The sequence below is a fragment of the Centroberyx gerrardi genome, chromosome 9, assembly GCF_048128805.1.
Source record: "Centroberyx gerrardi isolate f3 chromosome 9, fCenGer3.hap1.cur.20231027, whole genome shotgun sequence".
Taxonomy (NCBI): domain Eukaryota; kingdom Metazoa; phylum Chordata; class Actinopteri; order Beryciformes; family Berycidae; genus Centroberyx; species Centroberyx gerrardi.
In genome coordinates, this window is record NC_136005.1 from 23,399,688 (window position 1) to 23,416,612 (window position 16,925).

Here is a 16,925-nt window from a genome sequence, read left to right on the forward strand (position 1 = left end):
GTGCTTGCCCCAAGCCTGACAACAGGCTGATTAGTTTTGGCCCTGGAAGCAAAGTGGAAATTCAGACTAGTCATTTGTGGTCAATGATATCATTAAATCACATTTGCCAGAGATTCATCTAAATCATCTGCTTCCCAGAGTTGTCCCGCTTACTTTTGAAGTCAAGCAGTGTTCCTTTCGTCATGGAGACCCTGGGTGGCTTTGACCATTTCTTCGAAAAGCTTACATCACCGAAACAAAATATAAAACTGGCATTTTTACACATTGATCCACCCAAACAAATGGTGGGGTCCTTTAGTAACTTGGATTATGTTTTATGATACTGGGCTCTGTAACAGAGTTGAATAAAGTGGTTAATCCAAAATCCTTCAAGAGTGCTCTTTTGAATCTGCTCGATAGGCCGCATGGCTGTGTGTTCAGACTGGACAGAGACTCACCTTGAGCGAGAGCTGTCGTATGAGCTGGCATGGATGACACATACACACCTACACACTGTTTCCTGACTTTTTGCCCATCCATTAATGTCCCCTGTCAGTCATGTCAAGTGTAGTTAGGTCTAAACAGATCAGATGGACAGGTAATCCTGCTTCGTCCCTGTTGCAGTCCTGTTGTCCTTTTATAAGAAATTGTTCTTAATCATCTTGTCTTGTGCAGCAAAGATTAAACAAGCCTTTTATCATGTTGTCACCCATTAGTTATGCAGCACTCCCTTTGGGCCAGTGATTGGCAGCAATTAAAAATCCCATGAAGTGGAAGACAAGTCTGTCTTACCTGGAAAATCTTACTGTGTGTTCACAGTGAGCAAATTAGCTGATGGGTTCCTCCTATGTAGTGTGTTGTGGAGATACAAAGTTTTAAACAGGCAAATCCTGTATTTTTCGCTGTTTTGAAAATAAACAGCACAAAACTCAGTGAAATTGCTTGAGAGTTTGCCAGCAATCCCAATCCCAGATGCAATTGTAAGCACTGTTTTTGAGACATTTATTCCAGTAGTCTTTCAAATAAAAGTTGTAGAGAACTGGGAATCTGAATGGTTCTAATCAACTTCTTCCATTTTGCACTTGCTAGGTGGAAATATAATTATTCATGGAACAAAATCACATTGGTAGGGAAACAAGGAAGCACAGAAATATGCCAATGACTGCAAAAAGTTCAGCCGTGGCTTGTTGACCGTCCACACATCGGCCAAGTTTGGTCATTCAGCTCTACAGGAAAAGAACAGACTTCTGGTGACTTGCTAATTGTGTTGCAGTGTGAACACACAGTCATAAGTCTTTTTGAGAAGTCTGTTTCCAATAATGCTTGTACAACATTGGTTGCTGATGAGTCTTCAGGGTTTTTGTGAAAGTTGGGGCTACAGGCCGCTGTGGTCTTCACACAGTCGGGTCCTGGCATCAGTCACTTGGCACAGAGCCTCACAATCACGGCCCCCCTGGCAAAACCCGGCACCCACTGGAGAGAATCTAGCAGCTGGTCAAAATTTATTACACAGCACTGAGATCCACCGCATGAAGGAGAGCACTGGAAGAAGGGAAGGAGGGGTGGGGGAAGGAGAGAAAGAGGTGAGAGGAGAGCGCTCTGTTTTGGTCGTCTGAAGCGGCTGAGTAATTATGTTTCGGCGCCGCTGCACTCGACCATTTTGTTCAGGTCGATCCACCGAGCCGGCTAACTCAGGACGGCTGACACAATTGAAAAATAATTGCCATTTCGGAAAATGACTAATCTGTTTGATTAATTACACCGAGTGTGTTTCGTAAGAGCCGTGGCGCCGATGCCTGGAGGGTTGAAGTGAAATATCAGGGGCCGTACTGTCGGCCTTCAGCATTTGATGCGATTTGTCTCCAATCAATGAACCTAATATTCCGGTTTCTGTAGTTCTTAATTTGTCAATTAAACTGAACAGATGCTGGTGTAGTGTGATGAGTCACATTGAACTGCACCTGAATTCTGGCTCTGGCTCCAACACTCCCATCCTGGATCAGACACAGTTTCTGTCATGGACCAGCTGCTTAAGGTTTTCATTCTTTTGGTTCTTTTTGATTCATTCACCTTGGAGGAGCTGCGAGGTTGGGACACATTTTTGGGCCTTTTGTGCCAAAAAGTAACAAATGAATCATCGTCCCCAACTAAAAGTTAGGACTTTGGCAGACGAAGACATTTAACAGCCGTTAAATGAAAAGCCGTTAAAAGCTCAGGAGAGATATTAGATTTAGCGCTCTGCTCGGGGATATCATGTTGGTGTAGCTCTAACATCCCAGAGGCCTCCTGCACATGTAGCCAGAGTGAGTTCAAGCGGAGGTTAGAGATAGTATATGGGAAAGGTTGTGGGGGAGAGAAGGGATCGCCAAGCTCGAGTGTGATGAGCGAGGATTGAGGTTTCAGTTTTGGGTGTACTTTGCCTGGGAACATTCCTCAACTCCCTTTCCTGTGTTGAGCTGTGAAAACCCTCAACTGCAGCATTAACAGGCAGCGGGTTCTGGGCTGAAGACGTGTGAAGACGGTACTTTGTCCCCGTATTACATTGCAGCCCAGGGAAACCTGGGGAAAAACCGTTTGGAAAGTACAAAAAAATACAAAAGCAGAGCCACATATTTAACTCCCTAGACACTCAACCTCAAATGGAAACATTATTCGCAGAATAATATCAAACAAGAATTCCACATTTCCTTCAATATGTGTATCTCATTTAACATTTCTTTCTTTGAATATTTTCAAACATATTCAACTTGCCCAAGTCTAGTGTGGGAGAGAGGCATGTAAGCTGTTTGGAACCAGCTCAGACCTGTTCAGACTTGTTGAAGTCAGGAGCTGAATAGCAGAATACGATGGAAAGTTTGGTTCTTCTTTGCTGTTTGCTTCTGCTGTTTCAGGTTTGCTCAGTAAAAATAATTCAAAATGTGCAGGGGGAAGCAGTGCAACATTTTGTACCCACACACATACAGGAGCTGGCTCTTTGTGTGTGTGTGTGTGAGTGTGAGACTTGGTAAAAAAGTAAAGAAAGAAACCCCTTAAGAGGCAAAGTCATACTTTACTACAACCAATTTTGCAATTCATAAACGATTTGTTCAATTTAAACACATCTGTAAGGATAGTGTGAACCAAGAGTTTTAACAAGCGCAGGACAGAACAGCCTCTTCTGATTTTCATGTTGAAGAATTATGAATAGGTTAATGGGTGCAGATGAACTAGTGCAAATCCCTGACCTGAAGTGCCATTTAGAAGGCATTTATCCCCAATCGGCAGGTGTGAGAGTGTCCTGCATATAACCTTCTCTCCCTGAAACTCCTCAGAATGTCCCAAAATAAGAATGTGTCCTTAGCCAACTTGTGCGGTTAACTAAGTGTTGTTGTTGTTGTTGTTGGAGAAAGGGTGAGTCATTCATGCTCTATATGCCATAGATTATTCATGGGGGAAGCCTTGTGTGCAAATGTGGGGGAGCGGAGTATTTCCTCAGACTGTCAGTCAGCCAGCCTGCCTGCTAGGCAGCAGTCCAACCGGTCAGCCAGCCACTCACTCAGCTGTCTCGCAAATGATCTGTCCACCTCTGAAGTTGTTTCAACATATATTAATCATTGTAAAACATTTGCTTATAATAAACTTTTACTCAGGTCGATCAGCCAGACAGTCAGTGTTCATGAGCAGTCAACCACCACTATTGGCTGTCCTGTTTATCCCCAGTAATGTCATTCACTTGCTGTTTTAAATTTTAAAACCAGCTGAATGTTTTGCTGTATGGCAATAAGTCATATAATTCAGACTCAAGGACTCAAGTCAGATAATTTTATTTTTTTGGATTTCTGTGTTGTAGTTCTCAAAAAATAGTTTTGCTTGCAATTTTTGGTTATAAGAGCTGAGGGGAAAAAGGCCAAACACCATTGGTTTAGCTAATGTCAGCAGTTGACTCTTCATGAGTTCACACATACTGAGAGATGCAGTATGTGTGGTTAAAAAATGGAAGTGTTCTGCTCATGTGAAATACTGCATTCACTCTGGCACTGGTAGGCCTATACCAGGGCGTTCTGTAGTTAAAATCGTGAGTGTGTGAGCGTCATGGATGCTGCTGCAGTGATGCCCTATGCTCATATAAGGCAGAGTTTACCGGAAGTGTGTGTGAGGGATTTGGGTGAGCTGTGTGTGCGTGGGTGAGCCGAGGCTCTCTGTGAGGAAAAGAGGAGAACATATGCTTTATTATTTGACACTCTGGAGTCGGTGTGAAACAAGTCAGCGATGAGTAAGAAAGAGCAAGGCATGCTGCGCCTTCTGGGTAGGAGTGCTCGTGTGTGTGTGTGTGCACATGCACGCGTCTTTGTATGGACGTGTGTGTATCTTTATGTGCAGTTGTGTGTGTGTCTATGTGTATGTGTGTATTATATCTCCTGCTGCATTCTGCCAAAGGGGAGTCTGCTCCGGCATTGGTGGAAAGGCCTTTGATGTGTCCGTGCCGCTACTGTGTGTGTGTGTGTGTGTGTGTGTGTGGGAGTGCCCTACATTCACACACTCCGAAGTGGCTCCACAGGGCACTTCTTAGTACACCTCAGCTTACCATGGACCAGAATGGCACAGAACAGGTCCAAGTAACACAGCACTGTATTCAGATTGTCCACAGCAAAGCACAAGTAACACTATGCAGCAATGCTCAGATCAGCAGAGAACAGCAAAGTAACACCGGAGAGGGAAAAAGTAAACTGCCACACAGAAAAAAAGGGACAGGTAAAAAGCAGGACCACATTACCCAGGCTGCCCCTTGCTTCAGTGGGCAAGGGTCCCATGGGAGCAGCTACAGTATTACTCGTTTTGTTGTGACCAGCCAGTAGAAGTAGAAGTCATCGATACCACATTCAGTCCAGTGTGGGCCATTGTACCTTTACGGCACCACTTTATTTTTTTACTCACTCAGTATGATCAATGCCATCTAGCTAATCCTGTGTCTACATCCTCACTAATGCACAGATCCACCCACAGATTTTGCAGACACTGACGAACACACAAATCGGGACGGAGCACCTCACCGATCACCTAATAAAATCAAAGTGAAAAGGGGCTTTGAGCACTGCCCTACCACCCCACCTCTACCCCCATACACACACACACACACACACACACCTCCACAATAGCATATAGACATTGCATCCCAATAGCAGATTCCTGTTAGGTAATAGTGACTCATTTCTCTTTTCCCTCCTGAATCAGAAGTGGGGTAGGTCTGTGGGTTGCACTACGTCCCAGTTGGGCTCACAGCCTACTTTGAGTTAAGAGGCCTGGGAGAATAGGAATAGCCACTACGATCACTAGTCATACAACATTACATCTTCTGAACCTTACTGTGACTTCAGAAGAAAACTGGTCTTATAACCTGCAGTCCTGTGGGAGCTTTGTGGATTAGTGGACTATTGCGTGACATAATACTTCAGACATAGTGAGTTTGATCTACCTCCTGACCTATGGCAGAGGCAGGCCCTCTCTCCACTGCTCCTGCTACTCTCCAGTGCTGTCAGATACAGCAGCAATGTCTTAAAAAATCTACACTCCTATTTTAAGATGCCTCATGAATTATGGCCCAGTATTAAGTGCGTCATTGGGAGGCCTATCCTGGCTCCCAGCAGCTCCGTCACAGCACACGCATAACCTATATTAGCAACGATCTCGTGGGTGTCCAGCCAAACTAGAGCGAGCCAGTGAACAAGCTTGGGCAAGTTTCTTTTTTTTTTTTTTTATTAATTCAGTTATCAGCCTTTGTGGATGAGTTCTCTGACACAACCTTGTGTGATTTTCTGTAGTCTCCCTCCAGGGGGTCATTTCCCATTCGAACAGCCTTAGGCATCCTAAATTAAATCTCTAGTCTCTCTTAAGTCTCTCAATAAGTGACTGATGGAGATTTGTTAGACGCACGTTTTTCTGTTTCTATTTCCCAAAGAAGTTATTAGGCAGTGTAGTACTCATCCCCAAGCTATTTCTGTTCCTTTTGAAAATCCCCGCAGTGAGTTCATCTGGCTCCATTCTGTCATCTCCGCCTGGCTGTCCAAGCAACGGCCAGTGCTCTTGGGAGTGGCCTAATTTAAACTGTTCTAGTGTTTATAGATGCAACCTGATTGTATAGCGAGTTGTGCTGTGTTTATTTAGGCTTGGGCCCCGTGTGGAAATGGTAATTGGTCTGAGTAAGAGGCACATACTGGACTGGTGTTGACATCCTGGAGACCATTAGGGAGACCACAGACCAGACCGGCGCAGTATCAGAGGGATGAGCTCATCTTTTCCATCCCCTGTTGTGAGGCTGGAGGGGACGACTGGGGCTTAAACCGGGGCTTAGGAGGGGGCTTGGAGCAGGGCTTGGAACTGGGGGATTGACTTTGGATGGGGCTTGAGGTCAGGGAACAGGGAACAGGCCGGGCTGACATTGTTTGTCACTAAACTGGTGGTACGGGGTAGAGAGCCAGTGGGAAATGTAGCTGTATGAGACCGTTTTACTACCTTATACACTACCAGTCAACAGTTTGGACACACCTGATTGAATGTTCTATGATTTTCATTCTCTTAAAGCCATTTTGATCTAAAGGCTTATGCTAAAATGCTTTGTTTCTTAGACAAATATAAATAGTGAAGTTGATGCCTATGTATGAATTTCTTTCCAAAGCCTTTTCCTTTCCATCAAGGCAAAGGGCGGCTACTTCAAATAATCTAAAATATAAGATAGTTTTGATTTGTTAAACACTTTTTTTGGTCACTGCATGATTCCATTTGTGTTATTTCATAGGTTTGATGTCTTCACTATTATTCTAAAATGTGAAAAATAGTAAAAATAAAGAAAAATGTGGTGTGTCCAAACTTTTGTCCGGTAGTGTAGTAGTTAGTAGTTTCTTGGCAGTTCGGTTGTTTCAAGAGGAGGCAATATCTCATTGTTAACTGTTAAATATCCACCAAGCCTATCCTTGTGTGGGTGGCACATTGCCTTAGTGAATATCTTACCAGACTTACTAACTAGCTAGATACTGTAATTATCTGAACTCTGATTGACCCACTAACTTGGCACCTGAAATAAAACATGGCAGCACTGTGTGTCTCTGTACAGACAGTTTTTCTAAAGGGAACGGCGCCATGCCGTTACCTCCTAGCTAACTCCCCTAAAGCCAAGAATCAAAATAAAACCCCTAACAGCATCAGACTAAACAAGCCAAATCCACCAGTAAGCGGGCACTCAGCCCCCTCAACATCATCAAGTAATTAGGAAGTGGGTGCTAATTACACTAAAAACCTTGTTCCTTGATATAGTGTGTGTGTGTGTGTGTGTGTGTGTGTGTGTGGTCCCCTGGGCAGTGCAGTGAGTGGGCTAATGACAGGCCACACTGTGTCAGACTGGCAGCACCAACAGACAGAGGGCATCAAGAGTGGCTGGACGGCACGTAGGCCCTCAACATGGCACCCTGCCACCGCCACGCCTTATCACCCTGCATGCCTTTCCCCGCTGCTGAATGGAATGTTGTTTTGGTTCGACTGCACTCACTACTGCCTAATCGGTGGGCGTGTGTTTGTCTGTCTTTGCGTCTGTGTGAGAGTGTGTACATGTAGTGGCTGCGGACCTAATCATCGTCCCTCATCGGGGCGTTTTGGAGGTGGGAAAAGACGGGACGGGGTCGGGGGTTGGAGGGGTATCGCCACGGCAACGTGCAGGAAATGATGCAAGGCCACGGGACATGAGACGTGACAGTTGGAACATAAGCCAAGGGAAGTCTCAGTTTAGAGATGTTGATGATGGAGAGGCAGCAGATCTGTAATAACACACAACTGTTTGTACAATGCATTAACCATACTGAATGCATTGCTATACCTAAAGCTTAGTATAGAGCACTCGATGTGGGAAATAAGTGAAAAAAGTGTCATCATACATACAACATCAGCTCCCAAGCAAAATAACGATATAATCTTGATTCCTCAGAAACATCTATGTATTTGGGTGTCAGAAAAGATAGGAGAGAGTAGGTTCTCAAACCTACAACATTGTGAATGCACATCATAGAACACTTACCCATGGAGTTTAGTGGCATTTTTATCTGCACCCCCCTCTGAGTCGGCTAGCGGTGGTATCTAAGCAGTGAGTGAACCTGATGATTTGATAGCAGGAGAAAGGCTGCCCTTCTCTCTTCCTGCTGGCTTGGTTCACATCAGTGCATGGTCACGTGCTGCCGGGCTTCCCCTGCTCCTTGGTGAAGTTTGCCCCTTTGTGCTGAATAAGGGTCATCGTCCCCGCTCACTGTCCTAACCCAAATGTGACAAGAGACGGGACCTCATTGGATTGGATTTTGGATTTTGAGTTGCTCTCCCATGCACTTTGCCTGTCTTGTCCCAGGCCCGGCTGCCTGCCTGTCTGTCTGATGAAGCCATGAGTCGATGGCCAAAATAAGAGGAAAAACAAAGATGGGGATGCTGTCACTTGTTCGACAGGGAGTACAAATTTCAAAGATGTAGTCAGTATCTTGCAATTGGGCAGAGCATACCATGTGTCATGACTCAAGTTGTCTGACATCCCATGATAAAAAGTCCCCTCCTTCCCCCCCCCCCTCCCTCTAGATGACGCTCGCTTGTGTGTCACACCCCACAATGTCTTTCATGGTGAAATTTGGGATGGAAGTGGAGCATGGTTGACAAATGATCAGCACTTCAGGGGCCTGAAGTGGCATCATCACATCCCATCCAGCACTCCCAACGGCGGTTCACTTGCCAAATTACAACAGCAAATTTGCTGCTAAATGCTGCTTTCCCTACTTAACCGTATTCACACAAAAACCAGGAGGATGACCCATTTGAGTTTGTGCTGCGGTTTTTCGCTGGTGGTGAAAACAGTTGTTGACCTGCAAACAGATGCAGAGAGACGTCACAGAGAAACGATGAGCCCGGAGCAAGACTGCCCCCCACAGGTGACAGGCGTGAGCAAAGGTGGAGAGAAAGTAGGTCAGAGGGAGGGAGATGGAGGAGGAGTGGGGTTGGAGAGAGAGACAGAAATGTGAGGTAGAGAGAGAGAACAAGAGGTAGACGGGGTGGGAATACAGAGTGAGGGAGATTATTTCAGCCTAGGTTTTTTTTTTGGTCTGCTGCATTTGAAATAAACATGCTCACTTCACACAAGTGTCTGCCATCTGGGAGGTATCTGACATGTTGGGGAAATAAGAGCATCATGGACCGTAGTTTGTCTCTGAATAATAACGGCTCTCGGTCTAAATGCCAAGGAGACTGCGCTGCTCATAGAAGAGTGTGTTTCACTGAGATAAGGGCCAGGGAAGGTGTAGCACCAGGCTTGAATGTGAGAGTGAAATGAAATGCCATTGTCACTGGTATCAATGCTGTAGCTTTCATGCAAAATTATTATATCTTACTTAGACTGTCAGGGACTGCCATAGCTAATAATGGGATTAGTGTTGCAGTGAACTACACTGAATGTACAAAATATTAGGGACATCTTCCTGATATTGAGCTGCAGCACCTTTTGCACAATCCACATCTCAATTGTCTCAAAGCATAAAAATCCTTCTCTAATTCACATGCTTCTCTCTATCTACATCCTCCTTTGTGATTGGTGTAGATTTAATAAGGGAAATCAATAAGGGATAATGGCCTGGGATAATTTATCTGGATTCACTTCATCTGTGTACTTCAAGAGAAGAGTTAGTGTCCCTAATATTTTGGCCATTCAGTGTTTATGAAGATCAAATAGTGGGTTGAAGGGGGATCGCTTCGCCATTCTCCTTGTTTAATTTACTTGAATGTCTCATGCCCTTGTTCCATTTTCAGGTGACTATAGCACAGTATATTATGCAAAATAGTCCTCAAAAGAATGTCACATTTCAAACTTTGTTACAGTAGTGACTTTGAGCTCTATGATAATGAGCCTCTACTGCTGCTGATGCCTGTGTTTAGAAGGTGTCTGAATACTGGCACAGCCTGGAAAATGAGAGAGAGCAGGTGTTGATGGGGATCAGAGATGCAGGGGTTGGAGAGGCATTGGGTGGGGGAATTGGGAAAGATAAAGTACTAGAGCACTGTGTTAAAGCAGACAGCAGATGGCGCCAACAGCATATGTCATTGCTGTGTTCTCTCACTGGGAAATAACACTGTTTTGGTCTAGGTCAACTTTAATTTCTGTTACCAAATTCTATTTCCTATTTGGCTCTTAATGTGCTACCTGACCTGACTTCCAAAAATTAGAGATTTCATCAAACATCTAGTCTTGATTTGACACCTAGTCGCTACATTTACTAACACCCAAATATTCAACTCCGTTACAACAGTTGTTCTCAACCTTTTTGGCTTGTGACCCCTTAAAAAGAGGCGATGCCCCCTGCCACAGGCGTGCACATGCAGAGTGAAGAACAGTTCACCCAAAAAATGATTTTCTCTTTTCAGGTTGTTTCATTTGATAATCAGAAAAAGGCTGAGAGGCTGAAACTATTCAGTATTTTACAAGAAAAAAGCAAAAATTTGAGAAAAATCAGAAAAAATAGACATGATAATTGTTGTTGTTTTTTTCCTGTGCTTCAAATCATCTCGCAACCCCATGGGGTGTCCTGACCCCTAGGTTGAGAACCACTGTGTTATAGAACATGGGGGTACAAATGTTTCACTGTGGTTTCCTACCTCCACCAAGTTATGAGTGTTTTTGTTTTTTTTCCAACAAGCAGAAAGATGTGGTAGAGCAGAGCTAGGAGCTACAACATAAAGTCCATAGAGCAGTAAGTAATGCATACACAGTATAACCGTGCTAATCCAAACCAAACCCATCATCTAGAGGTACAGTCAGACTACTAAAAGTTTGGAAATTTGAAGGTGAAAGGTGCAGAATCCAAATTTCTAGATCTGTAACTTGCATGCATCCTACAGTTTTACCCAATTGTCTTCTCTCATTATTGCATAAATCTTCCATGATTAGGGTAACTTATTCAGTTACGATACTTTGTGTGTGTGTGTGTGTGTGTGTGTACTGCAGTAAAGTGAAGACCAGGACATTGTGACCTTCACTGTCCGAGTGGTCTGGACTCGTAGCCTGCTGTGCCACATTACTATTCTCCACAGGCCGTGTGTGTGTTCCTTTGTGTGTGTGCGTGTGTGTGTGTGCACGCAGTCATGTCTATGCCTGTGTCTGTGCACATGCAGTTGTTTGTGTATGCGTCGGCATGCGCGTCCGTGCGTGTCCTCTGAGCAGCTCAGTCAGGCACAGTCCTTGGCTACTCCTCTCATCCTCCTCTCCCTCTTCTCTTTTCCAGCAGACTCCGTCTCCCTCTCTCCTCCGTCCGTTCTTCTCTCTCCTCATCCCTCTGTCTGGCCGAGAGGGGGGGGGGAGTCCATGGAGAGAGCTGTAAATGGCTGAGGAGCTGTGTACCGGCTGGTTTCGCATTGTTGCAGGTAGGAGCAACACCTTTCTGTCCTCTCTTACTAGTTGCTCTCACTGGTTAACTGTGAGAATCCGGTTTGTCAATTTTCCTGGTTTAAGTAAAGGAAATAAGTCATTCATCTATTAAGGGGTTTTTGTGTGTTTATATGTTCGGGGGGGTGCAGATTAGGTTAGCTTTAACATTAATGATCCCCATGGATGTCTATACTAATGCTAAGTTTGTGTGTGTGTGTGGCTGTGTGTACGCAACCATTCTCCTTCACCCTCTCGTTGTTGACATTACTTATGTTACTACTGTTAGTGGCCTATATTATTTGTGGGTGTTTGCATCCATGCGTTCAGTAAGTGCATGCCTGTGTTTGTGCGGGCTTGTGTGCCTTTGTGTGTGTACACTGCGTGGGTGTGTGTTTGCTTACACACTGTACTGTGTGTCCTTTCAGAAGGTGCAGCAGGGAAAGAGAACAGTCTGTTACTGTCACAGAGTGAGTGAGAGAGAGAAAGACAGACAGAAGTAGCAAGGGAGGAAGGAAGAAACGTAGAGGAAAGATAGAGGAAAAAGAAGTCGTACACAGATCATTCATTTCCCTACAGCTGCCTGCTCTATCTATCCTCCCTAACTCTCCTCTGCTCATCTATCTATAGGCACATACTTCGGTACGATTGTTTTCATTTCAGGCGGCTGTCAAATCTCACTGCTTAGATAAATATTTGACACTGAACCTGATTGATCAAATCGTGCCTCAATCTGTCATCCAGATGCCCCATCACACATCCAACCTCCTCTGCACTGCAGTGTAGTCAAATGGAACTTGGCCTAGGTTGGCCTGTTAATTCACCTATTACACATTGTACTTACTGTTCACTAGGGGAAGAGTCAGCTGGGTGGAGAGCGATGTTGCCTTTTAAGCTCCTACTTCTGAGTTCAGAGTTAGTTATTAAGTTCAACACATTCAAGTTCTCTAGGTCAGAAAAAAAACAGCAAAATGGATGCTGTGGATATACTATTTACTAACTTATATACCGTACTAATACTAATACTAACTTAGAGTTGAAGTCACACAGCACCAAGCTATTTTGCACTTCAGGTTTGTATTTGATATTTTAACTAGTTTAGAATAGATCTTAGTTGATGTTTGACTTGATTAATATGTCCTCCTCTGGACTTCTTAGTATAGCATGTAGACAGCGTCACCATGCAACAATCATGATACTCCTTAAAGCCGCATAACTCAGCAGCTATAGGGTATCATTGAAAACTCACCTTTCCACTCATAAGTACCAATTTGCGGGGTCGTTCATGTGTATTGAAATCATAATCATATTTACAACAGAGCTTGCAGGTGAGATGTTACAGACGTACTTCACTCTCAGCTGTGACTAGCCATGACAATACACTGTAATGTCCGACTGAACTTCCTCATGACCCAAATTGCTCTTTTCTACTGTCTCTGTCACTCTTTCATTAGAGCCAATGCGATACCTTTAGGTAAAACAAATACAACTGTTACTAAAACCCAGAATAAGTAGCTTATTCAAGATATCAGGTCTAGTTCTTTCTATGCTTCTCAACAAAAAGCTATTAATTTATTTCAGACATACCTTTCCTTGAGTGATTTCTCTACCACTTTCAATAGACAGGACTGGAGAATGACACATGCTGTTGCTAACCCATAGAACTATCAGAGAGCTTCTGCTCACAGCTCTGTCCTGTTGTTTCTCGCTGTATGTTCATCCATCTCGCCCCATTTTTCCCAATTAACATTCCTCACCATAGTTAGCTATGTTATCCACATTAATTTTGGCCCAGTTGCCAGGTTCCATTCTTACTGCTCATCTTCTTCACCTCAAAAGTTTGCCTATGTATCACGGACTTTAGAGTGATGTTACACAGGCAAAATGTTGTGGCAGTAGAGATATTGCCGTGATATTGTTAAGCAGGATTGGGTGTTGGCAAATGGGACATGTGCATGTTGTGCAGAACATGCCCACTTGTGCAGCGTGGTTGTGAGTGCCCAGAAGTCTGCATAGTAAACAGCAGTATGTCTCTCTATTCGTGCGACTGCACGCCTTCAGCTCCAAAACACAGCTTACAGAGCATTAGGCTTTATTTAGCAAATCCCCCTCCCTCCCTCCTCCCTCCCTCCTTCCTTCGCTCCTTCCCTCCACTCCTCCTCCAGCTGGCTTGGTAGCACTAGTCTCTATTTCTGCACAAGTAGATGGCCAACTATCAGCCTGATTACCACCGACATGCCCAGTATATGAATGGTTGGGTCACAGTATACTGTACTGTATGTTGTACCTGTTCAGTAGTTCAGATTGTGCTGTACTCAGCAGCACTACATCCACCATATCCACCTCCTCCGCAGTAAAGCCGCTACACCAGCACCAGTATTTCTCCCTGATCCTAACTCAACACTAGAGGGCAGTGCAGGAGAAGATGCTGCTTATCTGGCAACCAAGGAAAGAGGAGAGAGGGGGAGATGGATGTAGGAGAAGAGGAGAGAGAGAGAGGGGAGAGAAAGGCAGGTAGCAAGGATAGTGAGAAAGGAGAGAAGATGAGGTAGATGGGGAGAAAGAAGGAGGAGGAGAGGAAGCTGAAAAAGCAAAGGGGGGACGAGAGGAGGGAAGTCACTAAATTACAGAAACAGAGTGAGGGAGAGAAGGGAAGAGGAGGGGGAAGCGGGGATAAAGCTGGGGGTTAGAGAGGGTGGAGGGTGGGGACCCCCTCTCTGGGAGCATCTGCTGGGTGTTAAGACAGAGGAGTTGGGCAGGGGAGAGACGGAGGGATGAAAGGAGGGAGGAGGGGAGTGACAGAATGAGCCACATGGAGGCAGCTTGGCAAAAAAACAGGGAAAAGGGGGAAAACAGCGAATGAATAGGGGAGATGTGACAGATGAGAGAGAGAGAGAGAGAAAGAGGGAGAGAGAGATGTGGAGGGAGGGAGGCACCATCACATGGGCTTAAGCATGACTTGGTAGGATGCATTGGGCATGGAGAGGCACACGGCTGGCTCTGGTTAAAGCATGACTGACTCACACTCACTGCCTGTACCTACGACTGAATATTTTTATTACATGTATTTCTTAATAGATTTGCCTTTTTTATACCCTGCGTCTGAACAGTCCTCGCTTTAAAAGTCTTATTTCTAATCCTAGCTAGAAATAAGACTTTCCCCATGAGATATCCACCATCTGAAAATAAACGTAGAGACACCCACTCTGAATTAAAAAAAAAAAGATTGTTGGCAGAAAATTACAAGTTATTTTGGAAGAGTGTTGAAGTTTAGTTCTCACAAGCTGTTTACTTACAAATTTCTCCCATTTTTTGTTTTTTATTCTAAATCATTTTTTTCCCAATACTTATTGAAGAATATCAGGAAACTTTTTTAAATTATTATTTTCAAAATGGACATGTAGCATTTTGGAATAAATGTAAATTATTAAATTCAAATATTTAAGTCAGTAAGTAAGTAATATGTGGTTTACATACAGTATAATGAGATTATTATGGCTGTATTCATACTTGAATTTGTTTGTTTATTCCCAAATGATTATTGTTTTTCATGAAGTATCAGTTCGCTGTTTCAGTTGTTGTTTTGTAGGTTCACCTAATTGTCAGTCTCCTCTGCTTCTGCTCTTTGCTTTTTCCACATAAACATTCATTCTCTCTCTCTCTCTCTCTCTCTCTCTCTCTCTCTCTCCCCCCTCTCTCTCCCCCCTCTCTCTCTCTCTCTCTCATACTCTTTGTCTTTGCTCCATTAGTGGTCATCCCTCGGCCTCTGGGTCCCATCCACCCTCTCATAGAAAATTAATCAGCACAAACACACACACACACACACACACACACCCCTCTCTGGGGGCAGGCTGCTATTGGCCTCTCCTGCTTGTTGGTTGCAGCTGTAGTCTGCGTTGCCATGACGTCACGCTGATCGATCGCTTTCCCGGGGAAGCGGGAGAGAGAGAGAGAGAGAGAGAGAGAGCAGAGTAAAACATACTGCCGGAGAAGGGAGGGTGGGAGGGGACAAGGAGAGGAGGAGAGAGAGAGAGGGCAGAGTGAAGCCACACCGATATTACAGGGAGGGCGGGACACAGAGGCAGGACACACACACACAGTGAAGGGAGCTACTATAGGAATAGTGCCTAAAGCGAGTGCACTCATTCTACACAGGAAGGACTATAGAGGCTGCAGGGGAAAGACTTGGTGCAGTGTGTGTGTGTGTTTACATAGAGGCTTTGTGCACTGTGTGTGTGTCCTCAACATGGGCTGTCACTTCACTCACACCTGCACCTTATTCTGCCCACGAGCAAATAATTAATGTCATTCATCGCTGGGCGGGCTCGGCTGCACCGCACTGACATAAGGTAGGGGCTGAGAGGGGGAAGGGGAGGGGCTGTGTGTGTGTGTGTGTGTCTATGTGTGTGTTTTGTGTATTACTATGTCCTCTGCATTTGTGCTCTCTTCTTTCTGCATGTGTTGTGTGTTGGTGTGTGCCTCTGTTTGGGTATGTGAGCGTGTGTGTGTGTGTGTGTGTGTGCATAATTGTCATTTGTAATGGGGGAGAGAGGTTACTAGTCGAGCGTTCTCTTGGGCCACAGTGTCAGGAGATTCAAGCTGCAAGCCATGTGACTCGGCAGAGAGCTTCAGGGATTGGCTGAGCCCGTCTGTGACCTCAGCAATCTGCCCCCTCCCTCCTCAGCCGCCCTCCACCCCCCCCACCCACCCCCCACCCCCCAACACATACACACACCTCCCTCTCTCTCCCTCCCTCTCTCCGCCTCCCTCCCCTCTCTTTTTTTTTTCTCCAAATAGCTTTTTTTTTTCTCTCTCCCCTCCTCTCAGCATCCTCGGCCGAATGTGTAGGTTAGAGCCGCAGTAGCAGTAACAGCAGCAGCAGCAGCAGCAGTAGCAGCAGTAGCAGCATCCATGGCTTAAGCCCCGGCTCTGATCGGCAGCTAGCCCGGCCACCCCCCCCCCCCCCCCACCCCCTCCTTCTCTCTCTCTCTCTCACTCTGTCTCTCTCTCTCTCTGGGCTAGTTGACAGGCGACGTCTGGGGGTGTTGGAGGCTCACAGTTAGCCAGGGCGTTAGCCACACGCACACGGCTGCTCTGCTGGCCATCCATTCTACTGTATCTGTCTGGTATCTCTCTGGTAACCGGGGGCTTCGTGTCTTCTCCCCTCCACCCCCCTCCACCTCCTGCTTTCATTTCAGGCTCCTTGGAGATAGAGGAATGCAAATCTGCAACCATGATGGAAGGTAAGATGCAATTCTTTTTTTCAATTCACGTCCTCCTTTTCTGTTCTAATTCAGCATAATCCTCCTTTATACCCGTTGTCCTACGGTGCTTCATCTGATGGCAAGTGTGTGTGTCTGTGGGTGTGTGTGTGTTTGGGAGCTTCAAATGTCATAAGCTGCCCTGCTATTTTGAGTGCACGCATTCCGGTGACTTGCATGTTATTCTGAGGGAAGGGCACAGCCACTGAATGTCTGTACCATGGAGGCACAATGGCTAGGCTAATTGAACCGTGTATATGTGTGTGTGTATGTCT

The 16,925-nt window shown here is 45.2% G+C and overlaps 2 protein-coding genes across 2 annotated transcripts in view; one reads left to right on the forward strand and one right to left on the reverse strand.

Moving 5' to 3' along the window:
• The window catches only part of c9h1orf53 (chromosome 9 C1orf53 homolog), a 485,525-nt gene that overhangs the window by 404,570 nt on the left and 64,030 nt on the right, over positions 1-16,925 (reverse strand). The gene's annotated exons all lie outside the window — the stretch shown is intronic.
• The window catches only part of sgip1a (SH3GL interacting endocytic adaptor 1a), an 88,557-nt gene that overhangs the window by 1,137 nt on the left and 70,495 nt on the right, over positions 1-16,925 (forward strand). Inside the window, exons 2-3 of the mRNA XM_078285833.1 lie at positions 11,250-11,388; positions 16,588-16,632. Coding sequence (XP_078141959.1) covers positions 11,346-11,388; positions 16,588-16,632 — 88 coding nt within the window. The 5' untranslated portion in view covers positions 11,250-11,345. The remainder of the gene's footprint in view (positions 1-11,249; positions 11,389-16,587; positions 16,633-16,925) is intronic.